Source organism: Nyctereutes procyonoides, unplaced genomic scaffold (genome assembly GCF_905146905.1).
Source record: "Nyctereutes procyonoides isolate TBG_1078 unplaced genomic scaffold, NYPRO_anot_genome, whole genome shotgun sequence".
Taxonomy (NCBI): domain Eukaryota; kingdom Metazoa; phylum Chordata; class Mammalia; order Carnivora; family Canidae; genus Nyctereutes; species Nyctereutes procyonoides.
The window spans coordinates 29,430,027-29,455,934 of NW_026575048.1; the positions used below are offsets into that span (position 1 = coordinate 29,430,027).

General features: G+C 37.9%; 3 protein-coding genes across 9 annotated transcripts in view; 2 read left to right on the plus strand and 1 right to left on the minus strand.

The window, feature by feature from the left end:
- The first annotated feature begins 1,003 nt into the window (after positions 1–1,003).
- On the plus strand, positions 1,004–16,090 carry CEBPZOS (CEBPZ opposite strand). Of its 4 annotated transcripts, none has more exons than XM_055326993.1 (5): positions 1,004–1,044; positions 4,378–4,493; positions 5,627–5,671; positions 6,236–6,320; positions 6,459–7,254. In XM_055326993.1, exons 2-4 carry the CDS (start codon positions 4,379–4,381, stop codon positions 6,316–6,318), a joined length of 243 nt encoding a protein of 80 aa, XP_055182968.1. In that variant the 5' UTR covers positions 1,004–1,044; position 4,378; the 3' UTR covers positions 6,319–6,320; positions 6,459–7,254. The 4 variants fall into 4 exon arrangements, with proteins under 4 accessions (XP_055182968.1, XP_055182967.1, XP_055182966.1 ...); XM_055326992.1 differs by lacking the exon at positions 1,004–1,044 and adding an exon at positions 1,374–1,860; XM_055326991.1 differs by lacking the exons at positions 1,004–1,044; positions 6,459–7,254 and adding an exon at positions 15,464–16,090 and having other exon boundaries at positions 1,887–4,493.
- On the minus strand, positions 6,315–25,689 carry CEBPZ (CCAAT enhancer binding protein zeta). The gene is given in 17 exon segments (XM_055326977.1): positions 6,315–6,499; positions 7,264–7,345; positions 7,422–7,483; positions 8,947–9,036; positions 9,590–9,783; positions 10,079–10,136; positions 10,894–10,994; positions 12,071–12,137; positions 13,500–13,568; positions 13,669–13,771; positions 14,294–14,347; positions 16,123–16,211; positions 17,523–17,706; positions 18,278–18,509; positions 21,210–22,533; positions 22,536–22,701; positions 25,365–25,689. Coding segments are annotated over 17 exon segments (3,312 nt in total). The 5' UTR covers positions 25,662–25,689; the 3' UTR covers positions 6,315–6,359.
- The window catches only part of NDUFAF7 (NADH:ubiquinone oxidoreductase complex assembly factor 7), a 52,267-nt gene continuing 51,978 nt past the window's right edge, over positions 25,620–25,908 (plus strand). For all 4 annotated transcript variants that reach the window (XR_008664691.1, XR_008664692.1, XM_055326979.1 and 1 more), the window contains exon 1: positions 25,620–25,714. Coding sequence is in view for 2 of the 4 variants with exons in the window: in XM_055326979.1 (XP_055182954.1) it covers positions 25,660–25,714 (55 nt within the window). In the remaining 2 variants the exon portion in view is untranslated. The remainder of the gene's footprint in view (positions 25,715–25,908) is intronic.

Below are 25,908 nucleotides of genomic sequence, written 5' to 3' on the forward strand. Positions count from 1 at the left end.
ACACTTTGGCATCCTAGGCTGGGGGTGATGGAGAACCACTCCACTCCAGCACTAGGCAACTGGCAAGCGGGATTCCTACCCCCATTGCCCTTGTCTCAGCGACAGGGCTGCCAGAGGCTGCAGTTTTCCATTGCTGTGTGTCCTGTGGCCATCTGAAGGGAAGGCTGGGTCATCACCAAGTTCCTGGGCCTCTCTTTTCTAGTAGGTGCCTTTTGGCAGTAGGAGCAATGGGTCATCTATCTCTGCAAACTCTAGTCAGGTGATTGAAAGAGCTTTATTTTGAGGATCCCAGAGCAGTTGCTCTCTTTCTGTGGTAGAATGGAGAGCAGACTTCCCAGGTACTTACTAATGAAGAGATCCCTGCTGCCCTTGCTCTTATGAACACTACAGCAGACTAGGACTTTTTGGCCAACTTCTGTGCCATGGGGATGACCAAGCAAGGGGAACTTCTTTCTGGCCACTTGCATCCCTTTGCTAGAGTTAGCAAATCAGAATCACACTGGGAATGTATAGCCCCCCAAAAGAGCCTTTGGGCTGCGTGCTGGAGACTCTGGGAGGAGGATGAACAGGACTTCCGAGCTGGGGAGCTTGAGCATTTGCATTCTAGGGTTAGGGCTGGGGCAGGTTAGTTACCCCTGCCTAGTGAAGCAGGTCTGCATTTCTAACAAATTCCAAATTCCCAGGTCATGACCATATTGCTGATTCTTGGAGACTATCACACTTTGCAGAGTGCAGAAACATAATTGAGCGCAGGGTTTTCGAGTCAGCGTCCTAAGTTCAAATCCAATTTTGTCTCTTGCCAGCTCTGTGACTGTGGGCAGGGTAAAACTCCTGCCTTCTCTGTAAAATGAGACACTCATAGCACCAATTATGACACAGGGGTTTTGTGAGGATTAAATTAGGGGACGTAGTCCTCAGTCTTTCTTATCGCTGGGAGTCCAAGAGCGCGCTAAGAAGTAATCACGGTACGGGGCGGGGCCAACGCCAGGGGGCGGAGCTTTGCCAAGCCTCGCGCAAGCGCAGTCCAGGGTGCGGGCGCCTCAGGTAAGAGTAGTGGCTTCGGCTGGGTTCCCTGACTCGGGCTCTCCAGGGCGCAGGGTGGGGCGGAGGTTTGGGGGGCGCCTCGCTAAAGTTCTGGAGTCATACGGAGGAAATTTGGATGTCGCTCTACCCATTCAGCGGGAGGTCGCTGGGCAGGCTCAAGTGTTTCCGGGTCGCGTGGCGACCTTGTCGCGGTGGCGGGCGGTGCGGCCTGCGCTGCCGGCGCGAGTTGGCTGAGGCGGGCGGGAGCGGGCGGGGGAGCTCGAGGGGCCACCGGGGCGCACCGGGGATTGGGGGGGTGGGGAAGAGCGGGGGGCTGCGAGGGCCTGAGGATCGTGGGTGGCAGCAGGCCTTGGTTCTGGAACGTGGGACCCGGAAAAAGTGCTTTAGCCAAGGAAAGCCAGGGACGCTGAGAAAGCTTGCTCTGCGACGGCTGGAGTGCGAGAGACCCTCCTGCTTGGGGCCGAGCCGCGGATTTCCCGCTGTAGTGCACGGAGGAGTCGTTTTCAGACGCCAGCACCGCACATTTGTTTTACGCTTGTGGACCCTGAATCAGCTGCTCGGCCCAGTGTGATGTGAACTGCAAGACGCACAGCCTGGCTTTTCTACAGGCCCATTTGCGGACTGCTTTATTTTATTTGACTTGTTTATTTATAAGGATTTTATTTATTTATTCATGAGAGACACACACACACAGACATAGGCAGAGGGAGAAGGAGAAGCAGGCTCCCTGTCGGGGAGCCCGATGCGGGACTCGATCCCAGGCCCCCGGGTCACGAGCTGAGCCAAAGGCAGATGCTCAACCACTGAGCCACCCAGGTGCTTTTTCTTTTCTTTTCTTTTCTTTTCTTTTCTTTTCTTTTCTTTTCTTTTCTTTTCTTTTCTTTTCTTTTCTTTTCTTTTTTTTTTCTCCTTTCTTTTCTTCGTTCCTTCCTTCCTTCCCTTTCTTTCCTTTCTTAATCAATTGATTAAAAGTATGTTCCACCCCGAATCTGGGGCTTGAACTCAGGGCCTTGAGAGCAAGACCTGAGATCAAAAGTCTGTGGCCCCACGGACTGACCACCCAGGCCCCCAGAGGGCTGCATTATTTTAAACTTCATCTAAGCTTCATCTAAGCTCCATCCTTCTCCAAAATCTTGTCTAATCTTGTTTTCTCTCCTAGTTAGTAACCTGAGTTTGCCATGGACAGGTATACCTTTGGTGGTCTTTATCAACCAGGCTTTATCAATCATTATAAACATCTTTCCTGAAGCTGAGGGACTTGTAAAATGTGTGTGTGTGTGTGTGTGTGTGTGTGTGTGTGTGTATAGGAAAAGGTGAGGTTAAGGGTTCAAAAAATAAATACAAATTTGCAGTGTTATTTGTATTTATTTTTTGAACCCTTAATCTCACCTTTTCCCATCCAAACAAAACCAAATTTCATTTGGATTCCTTACACTGCGGATATTGCTGCAGGCAAGCTTTCTTTATAATTAAAAAAAACTTTTTTTCACCCATTGCACATTAAAAATTGGCACTGAGAGGTCCCTGTACTAATGACTTTCTTCCTGTCAGGTACAGCATTGTAAACACTAAAGCAGTTCTCCCTTCCCACTTACCTGCCTTTCTGTTTTATGTAAATTCTTTAACTTTCCCTGATTCATTTTTTTTTTTTAAGATAAGAATACTAAAGTTTTAATCTTTTAGTCCCCAGGGTGATCACATTATCAAAATGAGGGAAGGGAATTTTGGAGGGAGGGGATACCTGGTAAAGAGATTAATAGGATAATCCTACAAAAGTAAGGTATTTAATTACCCCATTCTCAGGCATTGTGAAAAGGAGTCAAGAGGGAATGGCCATAAATGCATGACAGTGAGCAGAGAGCTGGGACTGTAGAGTATTATAGATCTTAACCATCTGTGTACAGAGGGCAGAGAATAGTATGACAAAGAGCATACATTGCACAGTATCAAAATCCTGAGATTAAAGATGACTGGTTTCTCCTCTTGTTCGGGTTATAGGGAGGCAGAGTAAAAACTTGAGTTTACATTTCACATATTCGGTAAGAGTTGTATATGCTCTCTCTCTCTTTTTTTTTTTTAAGCTTATTATATAGCCGTTTCCCTTGTTTAGCTTTTACTTAGAGGAGAATGAAGACTCAAACAGTTTTTATTTTTTAAAGATTTTGACAGGGAGAGAGAGAGAGAGAACACAAGCAAGGGGGAGTGGGAGAGGGAGAAGCAGATTCCCTTCTGTGCAGGGAGCCTGACTTGGGGCTCCGATCTGAAGGCAGAGTCTCAAACAACTGAGCCATCCAGGCACCCCACAAACCCTTGTTTTGAATAGCTTTTATTTTAGTTAAAGGAAGAGAATCAAGATCTAAAGTTTAGTTTGCTACTTAATGGGTGATGGTGGTCAGTTTTCCTCTTCATGTGGACTAGGGACCTCTTGTACAGAAATCATTTGGAGTTGCTTGCAAATGTGCAGATTACTGAGATGGCAGCCCTAGACTTGATGAATCAGAAGCCAGGGACTGGGGAATTGCAGGTTGAGGCCCAGGAATGTGCATTTTTAACAAGCCTTTTGGATGATGTAATTAGTTTGAAAATACTGTTAGAATAGCAGCTCCCCAAGAAAAAGTTGGTTTGTTGCTCAACGTTGTGTGAGATGCTTGGGCTATAGCATAGTTCAATATATGCTGTATAAATAAATGAAAACCTTCAGCTCTGAAACATAAAGAACCACTTGTAGAATAATCTTATTTTTATCAGTTACTTACGAAGACCTTTCACATATGGTGCCCATTACATATCTTAAATCCTAGTTCAGCTAAAAAAAAAAAAAGATTTACTCTATTTCTTAATATGCTATATTCTTAGGTAAATAAAAATTTTAGTTCCATAAATTGCTAGTTCTTTTTACAGTGCTTTTTTTTCAGTTTCATCACCTTTTTGTGCTTTATCCAGTGGTGTCTTTGGTTCATTGTGCGGGGGTGGAAATTGAAAACTAGGAATGTGGGGGACGCCTGGGGGGCTTGGTGGTTGAGCATCTGCCTTTGCCTCAGGTCGTGATCCTGGGGTCCTGGAATGAGTCCCTCATCAGGCTCCCTGTGGGAAGCCTGCTTCTCTCTCTCTGCCCATGCATCTACCTCTCTCTCACAAATAAATTCTTAAAAAAAAAAAAGAAAATTAGGAATGTGGGACATAGCAAATAAATAAGCATATGGTAACTTTGGGGTTTTATTCCTAAATCACTCAGATTGTAGGAATGAATTGGAATTATTTTCGTGGAAGTGGTATTATCAAGTTTGTGTATGCTCATTCAGGTTTATCTGTATTTGTTACTGTTAAACTTAGGATGGCTCGCACGATGGAACCACTGGCAAAGAAGATCTTTAAAGGAGTTTTAGTAGTTGAGCTCTTGGGCGTTTTTGGAGCCTATTTTTTGTTTAATAGGATGAACACAAGCCAAGGTAATCCTAATTCAGAAGTTGATGTTTTCTACAGGGGTATGCAGTTTGCTAATGCATTGAGGTCTAAACAGCATTTTTAGAGAAATTGCTTCTTCAATGTATTAGACATTTTTATGGGCCCAAGAAGAAACTCGGTGTTATTGTGGATTTAATGACTTTTCTCCCTAAATAATGTGATTTGTAGACTAGGGAAAATGTGGCACATTTCTATGGATTTTACTAGTGGGGGGCACAGAGCAAGTGACTGGTCTGGCTTCATTTGGGAACACAGGTGGAAGAAATTCAGCCTGCTTATAGCTCATCGTTTGGTAGACTGAGAGGTAGTGCGTAGCTGAACTGTCAAGGCTGTCAGGAGTTCCTCCCGTTACCAATACTGGGTACTAAAAACCTTTCCCGTGTCACGGGCTATCACTGAAAATGCTAGGACACATTCTGGGGGGAAATTTTGTGTTAGAGCTCTCAACTTTTAAAACAGGGGTGCTTTCTTTTCCCCTAAAGCAGGGACGAGTAGTCCTGGGAGTGGTGGCCATCTTTGAAACTTGTCATTTGTCCTATTATTTACTGGAACACTGCTCCAGGATGCTAGTGGATGTAAGCATCCTGTAAGGATCCTGAAAAGTCATTAAGTCCACAATAATTAACACCGAGTTTCTTTTGTACCCTGTAAGGATACAAAAGAGAACATACTAACAGTATATAAAAACAAATTAAAGACAGTATATAAAAGCAAACTAAAGTTTCTCATTCTGCAAACTATTGTTTTTACGGATTCCATTGTACTTTGCTATGGAATTAGAAATCGAGACTACTCCATTTGTGAAGCTGATCTCATTTCAGTTACATAAGGGAGTTATACATTAATACTGAAAATTTGCTTTTCTAAATAAATTGCATCATATATACAGGTTAAATTTGAAAAGTCCAAAATAACTGTGGGGGGCGACATGTAAGGCAAGTGCAACTTACACCTGTCCCAAAGGATAGTTTCTGATCACCAGAAGGACCTTAAATCTCTTTTCTATAGGATTCCTATCTTATAGACTAGACCCTAAAGCTAGTATTAAGTTATGGCTCCATGTTTTAATATAATAAATGTCTAGTCATGTCTAATTTTAAGACTTTTTTTTGGTCAGATTTCAGGCAAACAATGAGCAAGAAATTTCCCTTCATCTTGGAAGGTATGTTTTTTCTTAAGAGTATAAAATGACATTTTCAGGTACCCTTTAAATGAAGCAATTTCTTTATGACCAAATAAGGATTAAAGTTGTGATGTCAACTTCCAAGAGAAATTACTATTTATTCCTATTTCAGCTCCTCTGAAAATATGAAAATTCTCATTTGGAGATGAGTAGTTACCAGTGTTTAAAAACTTTGGAATGAAACGTATCCGTGGTGATGATGGAATCAAACCACAGCTTCAAACTTCAAAGTGACGTTGGTTTGCTAATTTCTTGGAGCTGTTTCTTTCTCTGTCTGGTAGTGGTTATAATGCCCACCTTATGAATTGTCAAGATTAAACAAGATAACATCATATAGTCACTTAGCACAATATCTGGTATAAGGTAATGCTTAATAGTGTTTATTACAATTAGTACAGATGCTAGACGGCTTGTACATGAAATATATATTCTGTTTTTCATTTTGCTATGTAGAAATAAGGAAAAGAGGTATGATTTCTCTTAATAGAGTTTAATTTTAACACTTTTACATGATTTTCTAATGACAGCTATATTTATTTTTAGTTTATTACAAATCCATTGAACAGTCTGGAATGTATGGAGTCAGAGAGCAAGATCAAGAAAAATGGCTGAATAGCAAAAATTAGGAGTAAGTACAATTTTAATTCATAATTTATTTAGAAAACAGTCATTTTCTTTGCTTTTTAATTTTTTGAGTGGTTTTTGGCCTCTTCTTTTTGAAATTTTTCTTTTTCTTGATGATACTTTTTACGTCTCTGTTATGTAGCCAGTCATCACGTTCAGCCTCCCATCTAAGCTGTTTGAGACCTTTGTGGGGGAGAAGAAAGATGAGTACACCACATGGTAGACTCCTGGCCCCACAGAACAAAACAGGAACTTCTGGTCTGCCATGGCTTACGGTCATTTCCCATCCACTGTACAAATCCCTTACTTTTGTTTTCCTTTGGCATTTATTGTTAAAGATTAGTTTTAACAAATAAAAGACTAGGATAAGAAAGGAACAAATGCTCTAAAGATTTTATTTCTTCTGAACACTTTTATTGACAAAAAGCAAAAGCCAGTATCTATATCAGAAATAATGAAAATGTCTATAAAGTACTCATAATAGTTACTTAGCAAACTCATATAAAAACAGCCTGCCTCTCTAAAAAGACTAAATACAGTCTTTATTGCTATAGTCTAAATGCCTCTTGATCCTACATGTCCCCCACACAGAGATGAAAAAGCTATTCCTTCCACGTTGTAAGGAAAAGGAACCATCTTACTCATCCTTACTAAAAATGGTCCTCCGAAAATATTTACATCTTCGTAAGTTCTAAGTTCAGGCCACTTAAAAACTTCCATAAAAAATTCAAGTTACTTGGAGTGCCTGGTGGCTCAGCTGGTTAAGTGTCTGACTCTTGATTTCAGTTCAGGTCATGATTTCAGGATTGTGGAATGCAGCCATATGTTGGGCTCTGTGCTCAGTGGGGAGTCTGTTGGAGAGTGTCTCTCTTCCTCTCCTGTGCCACTGCCTCCCCCCAAGTAAGTAAATAAATCTTAAAAAAAAAAAAAAATTTCAAGTTACTTACTTGCATTATCTTTGTTAGCCATGGCATTCATGCCAATGTTATCAAACTTGGATCCCATATTTTCATCCAATAGGTGGCCAAACTTAAAAAGAAACACATTTATTAGAAAACTCAGAACAATGTGGAATAGCTAACTTCTTAAAGCAGATTAGCCTTACCTCTTCAGCAGATACAAATAGACTGGAGTCACTGAAATTTCCTTTCTTTTTCTTTCTTGGTCCTAAAAAAAAGTATAAGCCTAGTTTACTAAACTGTAAATCCAGTAATTTTGGAAAAATACACCTCTTTTTTTTAAATTGAAGTATACTTGACACACAATGTTACATTAGTTTCAGGTGTACAATATAATGACTGAACAATTAACATGGTTTTGTTATAAAAAAAGTTGTATTTGGGTTAAAATACACGATTATAATGATCTTTTAGCATCATTAAGTAGCTGGCATTTAAAAACAAATTTGAGGGGGCAGCCCCGGTGGCTCAGCGGTTTAGCGCCGTCTGCAGCCCAGGGCGTGATCTGGAGACCCTGGATCGAGTCCCATGTCAGGCTCTCTGCATGGAGCCTGCTTCTGTGTCTCTGCCCCCCCCCCCCCCCGCATCTCTATGAATAAATAAATAAAATCTTAAAAAAAATAAAATAAATAAAAATAAAAACAAATTTAATAGTCTATAGTATTTTTAAAAAAATTCCTAAGAGAATTGTTTAGATGACAGTAGTGTCTCTTCCTGCCTGCCTTTCAGATTTGACCACTGATCAAGGTTTACCCTATTTCACAGTATCAGGCAAGACAGATTACAAAGTTGACATGGATGAATTCTGGGATATTTAAGGCAAACTGTAAATTCTAATTAAGTCAAAAGTTTTCTTTGGTCTGTGAGAAAACTGATGGAAAGTATTTTTTTTATGATATAAATGAAATTTTGCTTATACTTCTCAAAGTGGTTCTCCTTAAAAAAACTCAACCTGTAATTCTGAACATACAAACATTTCAAAATAAACTAAAACTTATTTTAATATTAAATGTTAACTTACACATTTAAAATCACATTTTCTAAAAATGTATTAACTAAAAATACTGCTTTTACCCACTTTCACTTTTAAAATTCATCATAAAGTTCAGCTGTTTTTAAGTGTATAATTCAGTATGTTTTAGTAAATTTATAGAGTTGTTCAACTATCATCACATTGCAATTTTAGAACATTTCCATCAACCCCAAAAGATACCTTGGGCATTTGCAGTCTTGTGCCCTCTCCCCAAGACAGCTTTGCCTTTTCTGGCTAGTTCATGTAAGTGGAATCATATGATAGGTGGTCGTCTTTATCTGGCTTCTTTCACTTAGCATAACATTTCTGAAGCTCCTCCATATTATAGGATATCAGTACCTCATTACATTTTATTGGTGTATAATATTTCATTATCCATCAGTCAACAGACATTTGGGTTATTCCCACTTTTTGGCTATTAATAATAATAGTGCTGCTATGCACAATCATGTAAAGTATTTGCATGGATACCACACAAACTTTCACATGTTAAAAATAGAGGAAACTGTTCTTATCTATTATAAAAGCAAACATGAAATTATACTCCCCAATTTAGAAAATTTCCCAAAATGATAATGATCAGCAACTTTCACATAGCCACTACCTAAGTTTAAGAGAGACTAGATGCATTTTCTTACCTTGAAATGATCCAGCAAAGTCAAAATCATTTGTACCTTTCCTCTTGTTTCTCTTTGTACTGATTTTGGAGCTGACTTCATCATCAAGTTCTATTCCAAAAAACAAAATGAAACCCATGCTACTAAGCAACTTCAAAAACAAAAGAACAGCCATAGAACTAAGATGGAATGATGAAACTTTAACTTTTAGAAATAATCACTATTCTAACAAAAAAAGGGTAACAGCTCAACAGGTATTGTACAGAGTCTAATTGTTGATTATGATAAAAGCTCAAAACTCGGGATGCCTGGGTGGCTCAGTGGTTGAGAGTCTCAGGGCGTGATGAGGGAGTGCCAGGATTGAGTCCCACATCGGGCTTCTCCCTCTGCCTGTGTCTCTGCCTCTCTCTGTGTCTCTCGTGAATAAATAAATAAAATCTTAAAGAAAAAAAAAACCAAATTCAAAACTCAATCTCTTTTGGATTCAAATAAGAGGAGGAAAAAGTCCTATATAAATTTCTGGCCAATCTGATTATTAATTTGAATACAAAGTAATATTTTAAAAAATGCTACAACAGAAAAGCTAGCCTACCCTGAGGAAAAGGAAATATACTTTAGCTTTGTATTTCAAAAATGCTTTAACTTGGAAAAAAAAAATGCTTACTTGGAATGCCCTCACTTTCATCATCCAACACATCCATGAATGTTCCTCCATCTTCACCAATTTCAGTAAATTCTTCATTCATACTTCCTAAAGAAACTTCATCATCATCCAAATTATCAAGGTCATCATCACTGCCTTCTAAATCTTCATCTTCTGGGTCTTCCTTAGCACCTTTTTTTTTCTTTTTCATGTTGCTGAAGAAAAACAACAACTTGTAGTAGAGAACATTGTTTTCTAAAGTGCTTTTTCGTTTTTGGTGATCAGCAGGATACTAGGCTATAACAGAGTTAATAGACAGCCCAGAACCTCTGATATATTATCATGCATTATAAAGGTCTAAAATGAAAGTACTATACCCATTTCCCAAGCTTTTTTCAAGAAATTTCTCCTACACATCAGAGTCCTGTATTCTGCTGTTCTGAGGAAAGCACTTTGGGAAATACTGAGAAAATAGTTTCTTAAAAACAAGATTGAAGAAAAGCATTTTACCTAGCAAAATCAAGGTCATCTGTTCCAGAGGTAAAGCAATTATCATCTTCAAATGTGTCTGTCAGAGGATAATATACAATTTGTCAGATATACCAAGTAACAATGAAATTGACATATATTCTTTATGAATCAATTAACAGTCATGATTCCATTTACACCAAAATGATATAAATCTGACTACTGCTGTGTTTTATTAATCTACATAAATCTGTGAATATACTGACCGTAATTAAATCCTCAAACTAAAATGGATTCCAGTTAATTTCAGCTTCTTTCTACAACACTTTTATGGAAAGAGGGTAAATATCAAAATGGTATTTAGCAACTGCAGTCCTTTTAAGCGCTTATTTTTAGTAAATATAATACAATTGCAAAAAATCAAACTCAATTTCTAATTTCATGTTTTTTTGTTTTGGTCTAAATATAGATTAACATTTTAACTCTGTGGATCATAAAGATAAAACAGATGAAATAGCAGACTACTGTTACCAACAGTGTAAGGAAATTAGGAACAGCAAAAATGGTTTCTCTTCTTTCAGAGATTAGGCCTTAATAATGAATATATACCACGTAAATACAAATTTATTTTTACCATGAACTGTCCACACACAATCATAAATCTTTCTTGATCAACTGTGGGTGAACTACTATATGCCACCAAAATAGTTTTTAATCCTCCAGCATCATCTGCATGGTATTCTTAGCTAAATGATTTTCTAAAACTAACATCACTCCTACCACTAATATTCCATGGTCCTATAAGTAAACAGAAATAGATTATTTTACACACTGAACAGTCAATAAAAACAAATTACCAATCATCTTTTCAAACTCCTCATCATCCACATCTTCTATACTTTCTTCATCTGCATTTCGTTTTTGTTTCTCTTTAACAGTAGCAACTTTTTTATAATACCTAAAACAAAATGCATGTTATATATTGGATATTTCTTTTAAAAATTTTAAGATTTTACCTTACTTATATTTAAAAAGAAAGAGAGCACGCACATACGCTGGGGCAGGGGGGCAGAAGAGGAGGAAGAGAGAATCTCCAGCAGACTCCTTGTCAAGCATGGAACCTGATGTAGGACTCAATCTCACAACACCAAGATCAGAAGTTGGTGATGAAACCAAGAGTCAGACACTCAACTGACTGAGCCACCCAGGTGCCCCCTATTTGATAACTGTATTAAAGGGCCTATTTTACTGTAATCAAAGCACCTATGACCAGTGACATGGGCAAGTGTAAAAACTGTTAGCACAGTTGGATATTAGTAACTAAAATCTTTATTATAAACAAAAGTTTTGAATTAAAATAGCAACTTCTGAATGGGAAGTATAAGTTTCAAAGATTTAGGATTTAATTCTTCATAAAAACACTTCAACTCAATTAAATGACATAGTAAAAGATTGTTTTAGTGTCAACACTAATGATCTAAGTGTTAAAAATAAGACCAAAATGTGGCTCTAGATAACATCTAATCACATAATTTTATCAGATTTATTGCCTGTAAGACAATTACTATTTAAAAAAAAGTAAGATTCAGCTTCACAAAGCGTCACAAAATAAAACTTAACCTACATTATTAAAAACACAAATTGACTAGTTTTAAGTTCCACTTAGATATCTTAAAATTATCAAACCAAATGATTTATAAATTCCTTCTATCAAAAAAAAAAAAAAAAAAGAAACAACCCCCCCCTCCCCTAAAGAAAGATTTTATTTATGTATTAGAGAGACAGCAAGTGAGCATGAGCTGGGAGGTAGAGGGAGAAGCAGCAGACTTCCACTGAACAGGGAGCCCAATGTGGGGCTTGATCCCAGGACCCTGAGATCATGACCTGTGCTACCCGGCACCTTAACTGACATATCTTTAGATCTTTTCAAGACAGATCTATGTTAATGAAGCATTTTATAGTATCTAAAAACACTTTTCCTTAAAAATTTACATTTTAATAGTTCCCCAAATGAAACTGCATTAAGTATATTACCTGTAGAAAAATAGTTCATCCACTGGTATTTGGCTTTCTTCTTTTGCAAGGAACTCCTTACTGTTCACTAGGAAAATAGATTAAGATAAAGATTTTATTAAAGTAGTCCTTTTTATGTTATTTAAGTTCTTAAGACTACACACAGCGTATCTACAATTCTAAAGTCTCAAAATGTAAGGAAGGTAGACATAAGGGGGGGATCTTCTAGTGCAAAGGACAGTCTCTGGAGAAGTCTGAGTGCAGGAGACCCAACATTTAAAACTGTTGGCTGCAAGGACATATGTAGCCGTCAGTGTATCACAGTGAAAGAACATGGTTCTCTCACTGTCCTCCAACTGCGTCCATGATCCCAATTTTAAGAGAAATAAAATTAAAGAGTTCTCTTAATAATCAGTTTTAAACTTATCATCTTTATCTCAGGAAAAAAAACAGTAATGCCTGCTACTCCAGAATCGGAAGTAAAGGTAAACAGAATTGTCTATAATTTTACTTAATGCTGATGAAAACTAAGGAACAAGAACAAGGAACTACAGGAATATTAGTTTTCTCTCTTCACAATAAAAATTTCTAACTCATCTTGATTAAAAGTGGATTTGGCTTCTAAATTCTATTAACTTTGGTTGAGTCTCTGGATCGCTGTAAAATAAACCAGTTGGAAATTAAATGGTTTATAAGGTACAAATTAACCCTAGTCTCTGAACAGAAAGCAACTGTGATTTATTATATAAAAAGATGTTTGCTTGAATGCAGAAAAGAGTCAGATCCACAAGATGGGTACCCAGTACCCACAGAAGGTTATCAACCAATTTAAAATGATGCGGTGACAAAACCAATTGAGTTTTCTGCTGAACCCATATTAGAAAGCTTCTTAAAATGGCTTTTAACTGTAGGGAGTGCCTGGGTGGCTCAGTTGGTTGAACACTGGACTACTGGTTTCAGCTCAGATTGTGATCTTAGGGTTGTAGAATCAAGCCCCTTTGTCAAGCTCTGTGATCAGCAGGGAGTCTGCTTGAGATTCTCTCTTCCTCTGCCCCTCCCCCCTGCTCATTTACTCTTCTTTTTCAAATAAATAAAAATGGTCTTTAACTGTAAAAGATAGTTATGTATGTGTGTGTGTGGGGGGGTCACAAATAATGCTATAAATGATATAAAAATGGCTAATTATTGAAGTTGTGTGACAGTTACAGGGGACTTCATTATACTGTGTATTTTGGATCTGTTTGAAATCTGTAATAAAGTTAAAAAAAAAAAAAAAAGTCCCAGACACACACAATAAACTAAAGAACGTATATACATTTTTGGGAACAAAAGATGGATAATGTCTCTAGTGCTTAGGTTTATTCTGATAAAATGGAGCAAAGAGTAACACAATTTATGTGTTAGACTTGTCCTATCTTGTCAGTTTCAACCATTCAGGCTTTATACTTACCAGCAAGACTACGAATATCCTTCATAAAATTTTTTCTTTTTGGCTGCATCACAACACTATCTGTGTTTTCTGAAATGCAAAAATCAAGGCAATGTAGTGTAAAATCTAATTGTATGCTTATTTTAATAAGTATCAATAGTGAAAACCAAATAATTAAATAGAAGCATACCTTTGCCTTTATGTGGCTTTGGATTTCGGTATACAAATCGATCTAAGAATCTCATTAATGTGAAATCTTGGAGTGGGTCTCCTGAATATTGAATATAATTTCCCTGAAAGGTGGAGGGGGGGGAGGATTAGGAACTTAAATCATATATATGCATCCAAATAAGAAAATAAAGGAAAAACACCATCTATTACAATGCATTAAAGGCACAAATATGCCTTACATGACCCTTCAAATATCCATCTCATCCCTCTTTACTTGAAGAATTAAACACACACACAAATATTTTATGATGTGCTATTGAATTTACGGATAAACAATATTAACACTGTAGGTCATCTATTAACCAGGAAGCAAACACAGCAAATGGGAAAGGGGAGGACAGTCTTTCTTCAGGAGAAAAGCCAGAATGTAGTAACTGTTGCAATAATCTAGTATCCTGTATTGCTATTCACCACACAGTGGGAAGAATTGTCTGCTGCACTGTATTAAGTCACTGATCCTTTTCCACAGCAGAAAATGTTTATGAGTCTATGTGGTAGATAGAAAATACTGTATGGCCAATTACTGATTATCGAAAACTGGATTAGTTTTCTTTTTTCTTGACTTTAAAATATTTTAGACTTACCTGAAGGATAGTCTTTGCAAAAAGGGCCACAGAAGGATGAAAATGCTCAGACAGCTTTAAAAAAAAAAAAAATTGTGAGGAAACTCAACTCTTACTACAACTGTAAATCCAAAGAACTGAAACTTAAGCCAATATATTAGAGTGATTCTCAAAATTTTGGTCTCAGGAGTGCTTTATATAGTTAAAGTCAAGGACCGCAAGAGCTTCCTTAGTTTCAGGGGGATATACCTATTGATATTTACCTTATTTACCTTATTAGAAATTACAATGTCTTATGAAAACTAAGTTTTTCAGAACAAATAAGCATTAGTGAGAAGAGTAAAATTATTTGTTTTATAAATCTACTTAATGTTTGAATTAATAGAAGACAGTGGATTCTCATGTGCTTCTGTATTCCATGTTATTGTTTAATTGAATTATGATGACAATCTTGCCTGACAGGTATATAGAATTGGAAATAGGAAGATTAACTTATAGTCTTTCACATAATTGTGGATTTTCTTCTTTGATACTACTCCCAAAACTGAAGATTAGCTGCAATTTGGAATCTGAAACTATTATTAAACAGCTTTTGGTACTTAAAATTAATTGGTCTACTTTGACTAGATCTTTTAACTAAGACTTTTTGTAACACCATGCATTAGTCATTTGGAAAATACTGATTCAGTGAGTTATGCAGTTCTTCCACACGTTGGTAACGTTATCACAAAAATCACTTTGTTAGTATCACCACTGATTTTATCAGAAAAGTTTTATATATTGAGGAAGTGTCAAGTTCAAAGTGGTGGTTACCAGATTTCTAGACTTTTTTTTTGCTTAAAAGCTTGAATTTTATCACTGACAACAAATACTGTCAGCGGTTTTGCTTGAAATAACAGATTCACTTTCAAGAAAATGTCTCCTGAATACCCAAATCTGAAAAACCAGTCTCTCGGTCAACCAGTCTTTTATTAAAAAAAGCAGCTAGTTGAGTTTACAACAAACTATATAGGTACTTTTTCTAAGACATGAGACAAACTCATACTTAGGTATGCATAAGTATGTTATGGATTCTTGCTGTATATGAACACAGATTATGAAAAAGACATGTACTTTAGGGTCAAGATAATCACTAATTTTTCCTTTCATCAGTCTTATGTGATACTGTCTTCCCCCCTCTTCCCTCTCAAGGTACATGGCAGTAAAAAATACAATGGCCACTGTCATTATCTGAGGTAAGGCACTAGCAGTTTTATCCATCAGTGCCACTGTAAACACAGTGACAAAGGCAAATAATGTGCCCTGGTATCACTATGAAAATAGCTGTGACCTTGCAGACTCATTGAAAAGATGTCAAGGACCCATAGGAATCTATGTGTTAAGACGCTTGCTTTACCAAAGGCATCACAGAAAGTTTATTGAAAATATAAGTTCCTCTAATGCATTTAAAAGGTAACTTTATTTGCAAACAATTCTATCACAAAACTTTTCAGGGACATCTGATGCATAAAGCAGAATTTACCCATTTTACAGAGCCATTATATGCAATAATTTACCTAAAAAAGCAAAATTTATTTATAGCTATGTATAACATCCTTATTTTGCATACATATTATTTAAGATGTTACATGTGAATGTAGAAATGTATAAATTTAATGTTTATCAGAGGCTACAGAAAAACAGGTTATAAAGGATTACAGGTGGATGATACGCTTCAAATTGCTTCATTATGCCAATTAGCTGTTTAACTAAACTATGAATCATTTATAAGAAAAATGGAAACTTCAAGGAGTTAAATCCATGAAAGCAAATACAAAGGACTAATGAATTAAAAGACAATTTATAATTACCTTTTTGAGTTCCCAAAGACTTGTATTTTCAGCTCCACAAAACAAAGGGTTTCTACTGAATGGATCATATGTGTTTAACCGTTTGCCACCTGAGAACAAAAAAAAAAATACTATTTCTCAAATGCTTTATTCCTAGCCCAAGAGTTCATTAAAACCATCACTAATGTTGTCATCAATAACATACATATATATATGTAATAGGACTATAATTTTCAACATTCTTAGTTAGCCAGGCATCCTACCTAGGTTAAAAATTCCAAGCCCCAACGAAAATTAGATACAGTACCCAGGATATCATGTGCTATTCAATAAACTGGCATCAAAAGTTGCCCAAATCTGGATCAAATACGTTACAAATGCTAAAATGGCAACTAGCCTGAAGGTGAAATGGGTCTAAATTCTTTTGGAACTTTAAATGCACTGAATATTTGTTATTAAATTGTCCAGGAATAATTGTCTCTTGGAACAAGTTTTACATTAACTTCTTCCTGTTTTCAAAAATTCAGTATTAAAAAATTTAAAACAAAGAACTTTTAGAACACGTTATAACAAACTATTTCACAATGCATATGCTCATCATCCTTCTAAAGGGTTATTCTCAGTTTACCCTTCAGGGAAACTGATGGATTCTTTTAAAAACTTTTCTGGTTGTTGGGCAGCCCGGGTAGCTCGGTGGTTTAGTGCTGCCTTCGGCCCAGGGTGTGATCCTGGAGACCCGGGATCGAGTCCTACGTCAGGCTCCCTGCATGGAGCCTGTTTCTCCCTCTGCCTGTGTCTCTGCCCCCCTCCCCATGATTCTCATGAATAAATAAAATCTTAAAAAAAAAAACAAAAACCTTTTCTGGTTGCTACCATACTTCTCTTTTATACAGGCAAACTGAAGTTTGGGGAGATGAAAAAAGTTGACCATGTTTCCCATAATAGGTTTGAAGAAGTGGATTTAGCACATTTCTTGATACTCAGGGTTTAGTGTGCTTTTCTTTATAGCCTCAAATGAAAAGCCTGCATTTCCAAAGGGTATTTGCTTTAATTTCCAAGACCTAAATTACTTTAAAATGTGATATAATCTATATTATTAATAATGAAGTGATTCACTATATTAAAAATTTACTAAATTCCTGAATATACCTAGTTATAAAAGCTCTACTCTAAAAAAAAAATACACAGGACTTCTAAAATGGTTTAATATTAATTTCTATTGAGATCAAAGAGGGGGTGCCTGGCTGGCTTGGTGGGTAGAGCATGCAACCTCTTAATCTCAGGGTTATGAGTTCAACCCCATGTTGGATATAGATCACTTAAAAAAACCTAAACCTTAAAAAAAAAAAAAAAAGATCAAAGGAGAAGCCAATTCCCACTTAAAAATTCAAGAGAACAATTTAAAGATTTAATAAACTCACCTTTTAAATTATCAAAGTGCACCCAAGAAGCAGACTCTGATTTTTTTGTTTCCATAGGACTGGGACTGTCAGACACAGTTTCTTCTGTCTCAGTTTTTTTTACTTTATCAGTTTCTTTATCTGCATTGAATTTTTCTGTGTCTTCATCATCTCCTATGTCAATAAAATTCTCTTCATCAGACTCCTAAAACAATGGTTTAATAAATCTGCATCAACTGGAAGTCTATATTCAGTTATATAAGGGAGTTTTGAAGAGATCCACTTAGGAATAGTGGTGAAACAAAGTTCCATCAATCAAATTTATGAGAGGCACCATATTTTTTTGAAAATGTAAGAGAATAAGTTTTGAGCCACAATTCCCTCAGACTTTGGGACTTTTTTTTTTTTTTGTTTACATGAAAACATTCAGTCCTCAAATTTCTAACATGTTATAAATAACCCTACAAGGTAGGTGCTACTATATCCATTTCACAACTGAAGAAACAGGTTTAAGAGATATACTGGCTCTATAACTATCTGTAACTAGCTCATACAATTACAGTTTAGTGTAGTACAGTTTATTATGAGTAAAGGGGTCAAGCAACATGCCCACCTAGTAACTGTACACCTGGGACTAAAATCCAGATCTGTCCAACTCCAGGACTCACACCTGTTCATGCTTCAGAGAACTAAGCAAGTTACTGTCATTGAAGCAAAGATGAAAAATACAATATATTTCAGAACCCACTCGATTAAAAAACAGTTGTAAAATATACCGGATGATCGTCTAGCTGACTTCTTAAACTTGGTTTTGCTTTAAGGATCTCAGACACAAGATATAAAGCTCCACATATGAATGGAGGCATCTGTTCACAAGTAACTTGGAGTAACCGCTTCACAAAAGCCTTCACCCTGCGCAGCACGATGTCAGCTTTCAGAGATTTGTAGACAAGATTAAGAAACAGGGCTTGCTTAGAGCACATCATCAATCCTGGATCCAACATCTTCCTATTAAAAAAAAAAAACAAGATCAAATGCTTATTCATAAAATATCTCTACAACCAGCAGTAGAAGCAACTGCTAACCTCATCTTAGTTAGGGATAACCTTCCTGTTTGTTTTAGAAGACACCTAAGATGTAAAATGGAAGTCAATGACCAAAACAGAAAAAATTATCTTGGGAAAGGTGGGAATATTAAGGAGAAGGACATTTTTTTATGGTTTCTTTTTTCTTTTCCATGTGGTTATCCATTCTCTAGGATAATAGGAAAATTATCTCTTTCTTCTAGCTAGGAGACCAGAGGCAGCTTCCACATGATTCTAATGAGCACAAAGGTAATAGTAGAAAGCTGAATATCATAATTTAAAAATTTTATCTTTATCCTAGTTGCTGAATCCTAGGGTTGCTCTTGCCCTCCAGACATTAGGATATCTAGAATTAACACAAACCTCAGTATATGCTCATGTGAAATATTACTTATTATTCTAAACATTTCTATTAACTTTTTCATTAATATTAGAAATGTAAATATTTGACCCTGTGAAGCATTTTCATATTCTGGGCATACCCAGTTTCCCCCATTTGTCAGTTCCATTAATTCTAGTGATACTGAGATATCCTGTATTATTCAATCTTTGATACTCAATTTTCTGTTCACATTTAAAACTTTCAACATTTCAATCCACTTTGCAACTCATTGACAGAGAACATGTTCTTAGAGTTTTTGATAAATCATATTTTTGTAAACCAAATCGGTTTTCTTTATCTTTCAAGTAATATTAGGGAAATTTTGTTTAAAATGATTCTTAAGCGACACCTGGGTGGCTCAGTGGTTAAACGTCTGCCTTCAGCTCAGGGTGTGATCATGGAGTCCCGGGATCAAGTCCCACATCAGACTCCTTTTGGGGAGCCTGCTTCTCCCTCTGCCTATGTTTCTGCCCCTCTCTTTCTCTCTCTCATGAATAAATAAAATCTTAAAAAAAAAAAGATTCTTAATAAGATTAAGAAAAATACTATGAGGTTTGTAAGTCCTTAGAGGAAATCTGTGAGAGCTCTTGGCAAGCAATAACTTAACGAATTTAAGAATGTACTCCTCAGGGGCACCTGGGTGGCTCAGATGGTTAAGCAGCACCTGCCTTCGGCTCAGGTCATGATCCCTAAGTCCTGAGATCAGGCCCTGCAACAGGCTCCCTGCTCAGTGGGGAGTCTGCTGCTCTTGCTCTCTCAAATGAATAAACAAAATCTTGAAAAAAAAAATGTACTCCTCAGATAGACTTGCGTTAAACACTGAGATATTAAATGGATATTAGAAAAATAATTTACAAAAGATTCCAAACATTATTCAAAAAGTTCTTATGACCATCAAAAGTTACAAAAGACCCCTAAAATCCCTAAGTCTCTACACTTGCAGCCCTGGAACTCTGCAAACCAAAGAAGTATTAACTACTTAAAAAAAAAAAAAAGAAAAAGAAAATCGTAGGCTCTTAAGAGTTATGGAAAGGACTCTGAGATTTTCTGTAGTGTACCAGTGCATCAGCACCATGAAACATCATGAACGCCCAAAGCCTGCAGACCTGGATTTACCACTTAACTTGGCATTGTCATGTCTGTGTGATTTTGCACAAATTACTGTACCTCACAGACTGGAGAACTGTTTTGAGGAACAAACTTAAGAAATTCATCTGAATAATACTATTAACAGCAGCAGCCAACACCTGCAGAGCACTTACTGTACACGAGGCACCATTAGACACTTAACATAAATATGAAAATTACATGAACTCAGTACAGTCCCAGTTCTGTCATTTTTTAGCTATGTGACCTTGGGAGGTTTTATATTGTAACAATAACCCTATAGGATAAGTGCACTCCTCTTCATTTTATGGACAAACTGGGCCACAGTAAAATGGAATCAATCATGTTTACCAATAGGGATTGATTGATTGATTCATTTATTTATTACCAATAGGGCTCTAAAGAAGATTAAGTAATTTGTCCAAAGTTACATTATCACAGCCAGGCACTGTGGCTTAAGTTCAAGATATTAATCAGTACCTTCTATTTCTCATAAGATATATGGATATAAAATTATTAAAATGTATTAGAAAGGAATATAGAGCTTGTTGGTATATTTAAACAGTTCCGAAGTATTTACACACTGTTCAAAATACCATCCCTCAATAGGTGTCAGGATAATTGCAAAATTCAGTGAACAAAACTTTAATCCCAGTAATTAAAAAAAAAAATTGCAAAAATGCAACCCTAACTCTGACTTTCCTGTTTACCATCTGTCTTCCTCAATATGAATTTAAGTGCCTCAAGAGGTGGGAATTTGTTCAGTGCTATATCCAGAGCACCTGGAAGTGTCCAGTATATAGATGGCACTCAAAAAATTCCTGTTCAATGAATTACACTACATGGTTGTGGGAAGGACAAGGGGAAGAAATACAGGACTGAGAATGAGAGTGAGAGGGAAGGAAGTGAAGGAAACTTCAATTATATCTGCAGTTCTAATTTTTTAATATTTAAAAGACTTAGAGCAAAACATTGAATAGTTTTCCAATGGGAAAACAAAGATTAAATGTTGGTGATTAGCAAGTTGCTGAGGAGGGCCTAAAATCCAGTTTTCTAAGTCTCTTGTTCCACACAGGAGGGACATTATTATTAAATGTTATTCTTACATTCACCTACTGGAATGGTGGTACTTACCTATATAATGCTGCATAGTATCGATCTGATATCGTCTGCTGAGAATTCATTACTTGGAAAAGCAACATTAAAGCCTGTACACTGGTATTAAAATTCACAACATGCAACACTTTAAAGAGTGTGTCGACCTGCTCCTTCACTTTGTCATCACCAGTCTGGGCATAAGGGTATGCCCTATTTACTCCTGTTAAAAGGGCACTAAGCATTTTTGATTCAATATCTTTTTTCTTGATACAAGTCCGAAAAAAACAAAAATAAAGAGTAATTAACTTATTAGCTAATTCACTTTCTTCATGGGAAAGGACCATTTGGTTTAAAAAGCAAATTGCATAATATTGTGCTTTGGGGCTGATATTTGAGCGAAAGAGTAGCCTTTCTACTTCACCACATACAACTCCTTTCATATTGGGATGTTTACAAAGCAATGTCTCTAACAGATGGGAGGCTTTTGTGGCTATTCTGTTCTGAGGATCGCCCAGTTTATTTACTACCTGCACAAGAAGAGCCTTTTCTTCCTCAGGTTTGTTACAAAGAAGCTCATGAGCTACCACAAGAGCTCGAGTTTTAGTGGCTACTAAAGAATCATGACTTAAAGTTTCTAAGACCTGGACAAATTCAGCCACAAGGTGTTTCAGCTGGTGTTCAAAATACCATAATATCAGCCTTCTATCTCTTGAGTCCTTGTTGCCACTGGACAACTGCTCTAGTTTGCTGAAAGGATGCTGGCTGAAAATCCGTAGCTTCCGACTGTCTGGCAAAAGGTCTGTAATCAGTAACTCTTTGAAAGTATCCAAAGCCATGAGGCACTGCTGTTTGCTACCTTTCTTTTTAACAAGGTTCACAAGAGTTTCTACAAACTGGAGTGTGTGAATAGCATCATCCTGAATAAGAAGAATCATGGCTGCCATCCTGTCACCTAGTGTCCCTGATGACACAATTGTCTTCATCCAGGTAGCTGAAGCTCCCTTTTGATTATTTGTCTTGTTTTTGAATAAGTTGATTTCATGCTCATATAATTTCTGAGCCAAGGTTTTGTACTTGGACACAACATCCTGAGGCTGGGGTTCCAAAGAATATTCATTGCTGTACTCCAGATCATACCATTTGCCTCCAGGTTTGAGTAACAATGTCTGTCTCTCAAAAAATTCAAAGATGTCCTGTTGTTTATCTTTCTTAACTTTTGGTGTGGCACTGTTATCAGAATGTTGTTCTGGCCTCTTCTTATTTTTTACCTTATCAAGTGATGTTCTTTCACTTTCTGCTACATTTTGCTTTTTATTATCTACTTTAGATATGGCTTCTTTTTTGCTGGCTTTTTCTTTTTTGCTGGTTCATCTTCTTCAACTAAGAAAGCTTTTGCATACTTGGCCAAACTAAGATTCTGAATAAATGCTTCCAATTCACCTTGTTGAAGGTCATCAATTGCTCCTTTTTTTCCTCCATCCACCACTTCCTCATTTTCATCCAAGGTAGCCAGCATAAGGTAATCTTGCTACATTAAAACATAAGAAAGTTAAAAATAAATTACCAATCCAACAGTTTACATAAACTTTAGAAGTTAATTTGAAATCTGCACTTTAAAATCAATTAAAGGGATCCCTGGGTGGCGCAGCGGTTTGGCGCCTGCCTTTGGCCCAGGGCGCGATCCTGGAGATCCGGGATCGAATCCCACGTCGGGCTCCCGGTGCATGGAGCCTGCTTCTCCCTCTGCCTGTGTCTCTGCCTCTCTCATTCTCTCTCTCTCTCTCTATCATAAATAAATTAAAAAAAAATTAAAAAAATTAAAAAAAATAAAATAAAATAAAATCAATTAAATTCAATTATCATGGTATTGCCTGGGCTCCCATCCTACAACCAAATAAATACTTGATGAAACAAATATTTAAATGTGAAAATAAAGCTATAAAATAATAGGAGATTGCACACCATATTTTTTTTTTTGCACACCATAATTAAAATAATTTCAGAGTAGAGAAAATCTTTCTAAATCTGACATAAAATGCAGGCTTTTAAAGGCAAAGATGGGTAAAATTGTCATTCTCAGAGACAGAAAACATACAAAAGTCAAAAGACAGTAAGTTTGAAAAAAAAATACTGGCAACTGACATCAAAGTAATGGGGTTTAATATTTAGTATGAAAGTTCCTACACATTAGTTAAGGCAGTGACAGCTGAAAAGAAAGATCTGCAAAGGATATAAACAAATGGTTCATTAAGGGAAATTGGTTTTTTAAAAATGTGAAAAGATGTTCAACTTCACTGACATTAGGAAAAATCCAAATTAATACCACCATGATACATCCATTTTCTAATCTGTGAGATGAACAAAGATAAAATTATGACAGGTGGTACTGCGGAGAGGATGGGAGGAAAAGACACTTTTCTACATGGCTGATGGAAATGTAAACTAGCATAATAACCTCTATGGAGGACAACTTGCTACCTTCAAATCAAAATACAAGACACACATCCTTTGATCCAGCAGTTCCATTTCTATCAATTTAGATTACATATATACTTACAAATGTGGGAAAAGATATACCTTAAAGGTTATTTACTGAAGCATTATTTTTAAAAGATTTATTTATTTATTAACGAGAAAGAGAGAGAGAGAGAGAGAGAGAGGCAGAGACACAAGCAGGCTCCATGCAGGGAGCCCTCCGCAATTGCAGATCTCCAGGATCAGGCCCTGGGGCAAGGCGGTGCTAAACCCCTGAGCCATCTCAGCTGCCCTGAAGCATTATTTAAAATAGCAAGATTGACAACCTAAACACCCACAATAAATGGCCAGTTAGAGAAATTAAAACAATGATTTATGCAGGCATTACAAAACCAATCACACAACCTTACGGATACGGAAGCACTTTTTAAGACAGCAAGAAAAAAATATACGCAAAATATTTAAGATACAGTATGGTACCTTTTGTGTAAAAATAATGTGCGTGTTTGTTTGGAAGCTATAAAAGACATAAAAATACTTGCTTTCTGGAAGGGAAATTGCATGGCTAGAGGTAAAAGTGGGAAAAAAGACTTTTCACCATATACTTTTTAAGATTTTATTACTTTATTCATGAGAAACACAGAGAGAGGCAGAGATATAGGCAGAGGGAGAAGTAGGCTCCCTCCTGGGAGCCCAATGCGGGACTGGATCCCAGGACCCAGGGATCACCACCTGAATCAAAGGCAGACGCTCAACCACTGAGCCACCCAGGTGCCCCTGCACGCCTCCTTTTTAAAAGAATTTTTTTGTAGCACGTGAAATATAACCTATTCAAAAATTAAATACAATCCAAGTACAGGGCAAACTGTGAATCTGCCCCTGTAAATTGCATTTCTCCGGACCCACACCTCTCTCCCCACTAACAATCTCAAAACTTACTAAAAAATAAGCCAACTCTGTGACGTATTTCCCCCAAATCTTCTAAAGTCTTGCATCAAACTCAGAGAAAGGCCTACAATCTTCCTCCCCGACTTCACTTATTACTCTCCTCTTAACTCATTCTTCCTCAGCTACGCTGACAGTTTTGTTGCTCCCGGAACAGCATGGCTCACTCCGTTCTTCACTAGTTTTCTTCTCAAACATCTCAGGGAGGAGTCCCCCGATCACCTTATTTAAAACTGTTAGGCCCTTCCCACTCATCATCTTGAAAAGTTTTTCTCCATGGCACTACTCTGCATATGAACCATGTTCTCAAAAGTTTGGTTACTGTTTCTTTCTCTTAATGGGGATGTAAATTCCAAGACAGCAGAGGGCTTCTAAAGCGTAAACAGGTGCGTCAACTCTGTACAAAAGTTAACATTCTAACAACCCTGAAGTTCAGAACGCAGAAGCCACGTCAGGACCTTTCAAAAAGTTCAGTCATCACCGATCAGATGGAGTGCCCGTTATAGATCAGTGAAATAAAAGGATCACCTACATCCTAAGAGAGACCACATCGTAAAAACGTTCGATTCCAAAAGTCTCTTCTCTTGTAAAAAGCAGCGGAAAAGTGCGGGAAGCGCACAGCGCACATTTCCAAGCTGGGATCTGGGCGCAGGACGCCCACTCCGGCTCCCGCTCCCGCTCCCGCTCGGGGGCAACCGGGTCACTCGCCCCGCACTCGGGAGACCACTGCACGCGCCTCTGTCCCCGCGTCCGAGAGTCCGAGGCCATTACCTTGGTGCCTCCAAGCCGTAATACTTCTTCCAGAGAGAACCCATCCTCGGCTTCATCGTTATCCTCCTCGTCGTCCTCGTCGGGATCTTCCACCGCCTCCTCTCCGCACCACGGCCGCTTGGCATGGAACTCCAAAGGCTTCTTGGCGGCCGCCATTATCAGCAAAACACGCGCAGACGGCCCACAGCTTCCTTCCGTTTGGCCGAGTGACGTACTTCCTGCGGGGCGTGTCTTCTCCCGGAAATGGCTTCGCTCCCCACCCTGGGGCAGCGTTCTGCGGCGTGCGGAGTACGGCATGAGCGTCCTCGTGAGGGGCGGCTCCGGGCGGCTGTGTGCGGCGGCTCGCGAGGGTAAGCGTTCGCCGCGCCCGGGCTCCGCTTGCGGGGGGCAGAGACCTGGGGCGCCTTCCTCAGTCGGGGGCTCCTGAGGCGCTCCGGGCTGCAGACGTCCAGCCTCAGACCCGGAATGGCCGTGTGGCCGCGGGCACTGCCTGCCTGCCTGCCTGCCTGCGGGCCCCGGGGCGTGCTGCGGTCCGGAGGCCGCT

What these genes read in the sequence shown, in the direction of transcription:
- CEBPZOS (XM_055326991.1), top strand. Translation starts at nt 4,289, where the DNA reads ATGAATTGGAATTATTTTCGTGGAAGTGGTATTATCAAGTTTGTGTAT. An exon ending in TAGGATGAACACAAGCCAAG is followed by an intron (nt 4,494 to 5,626) that starts GTAATCCTAATT and finishes TTTTTTGGTCAG; the next exon opens with ATTTCAGGCAAACAATGAGC. An exon ending in ATTTCCCTTCATCTTGGAAG is followed by an intron (nt 5,672 to 6,235) that starts GTATGTTTTTTC and finishes ATTTATTTTTAG; the next exon opens with TTTATTACAAATCCATTGAA.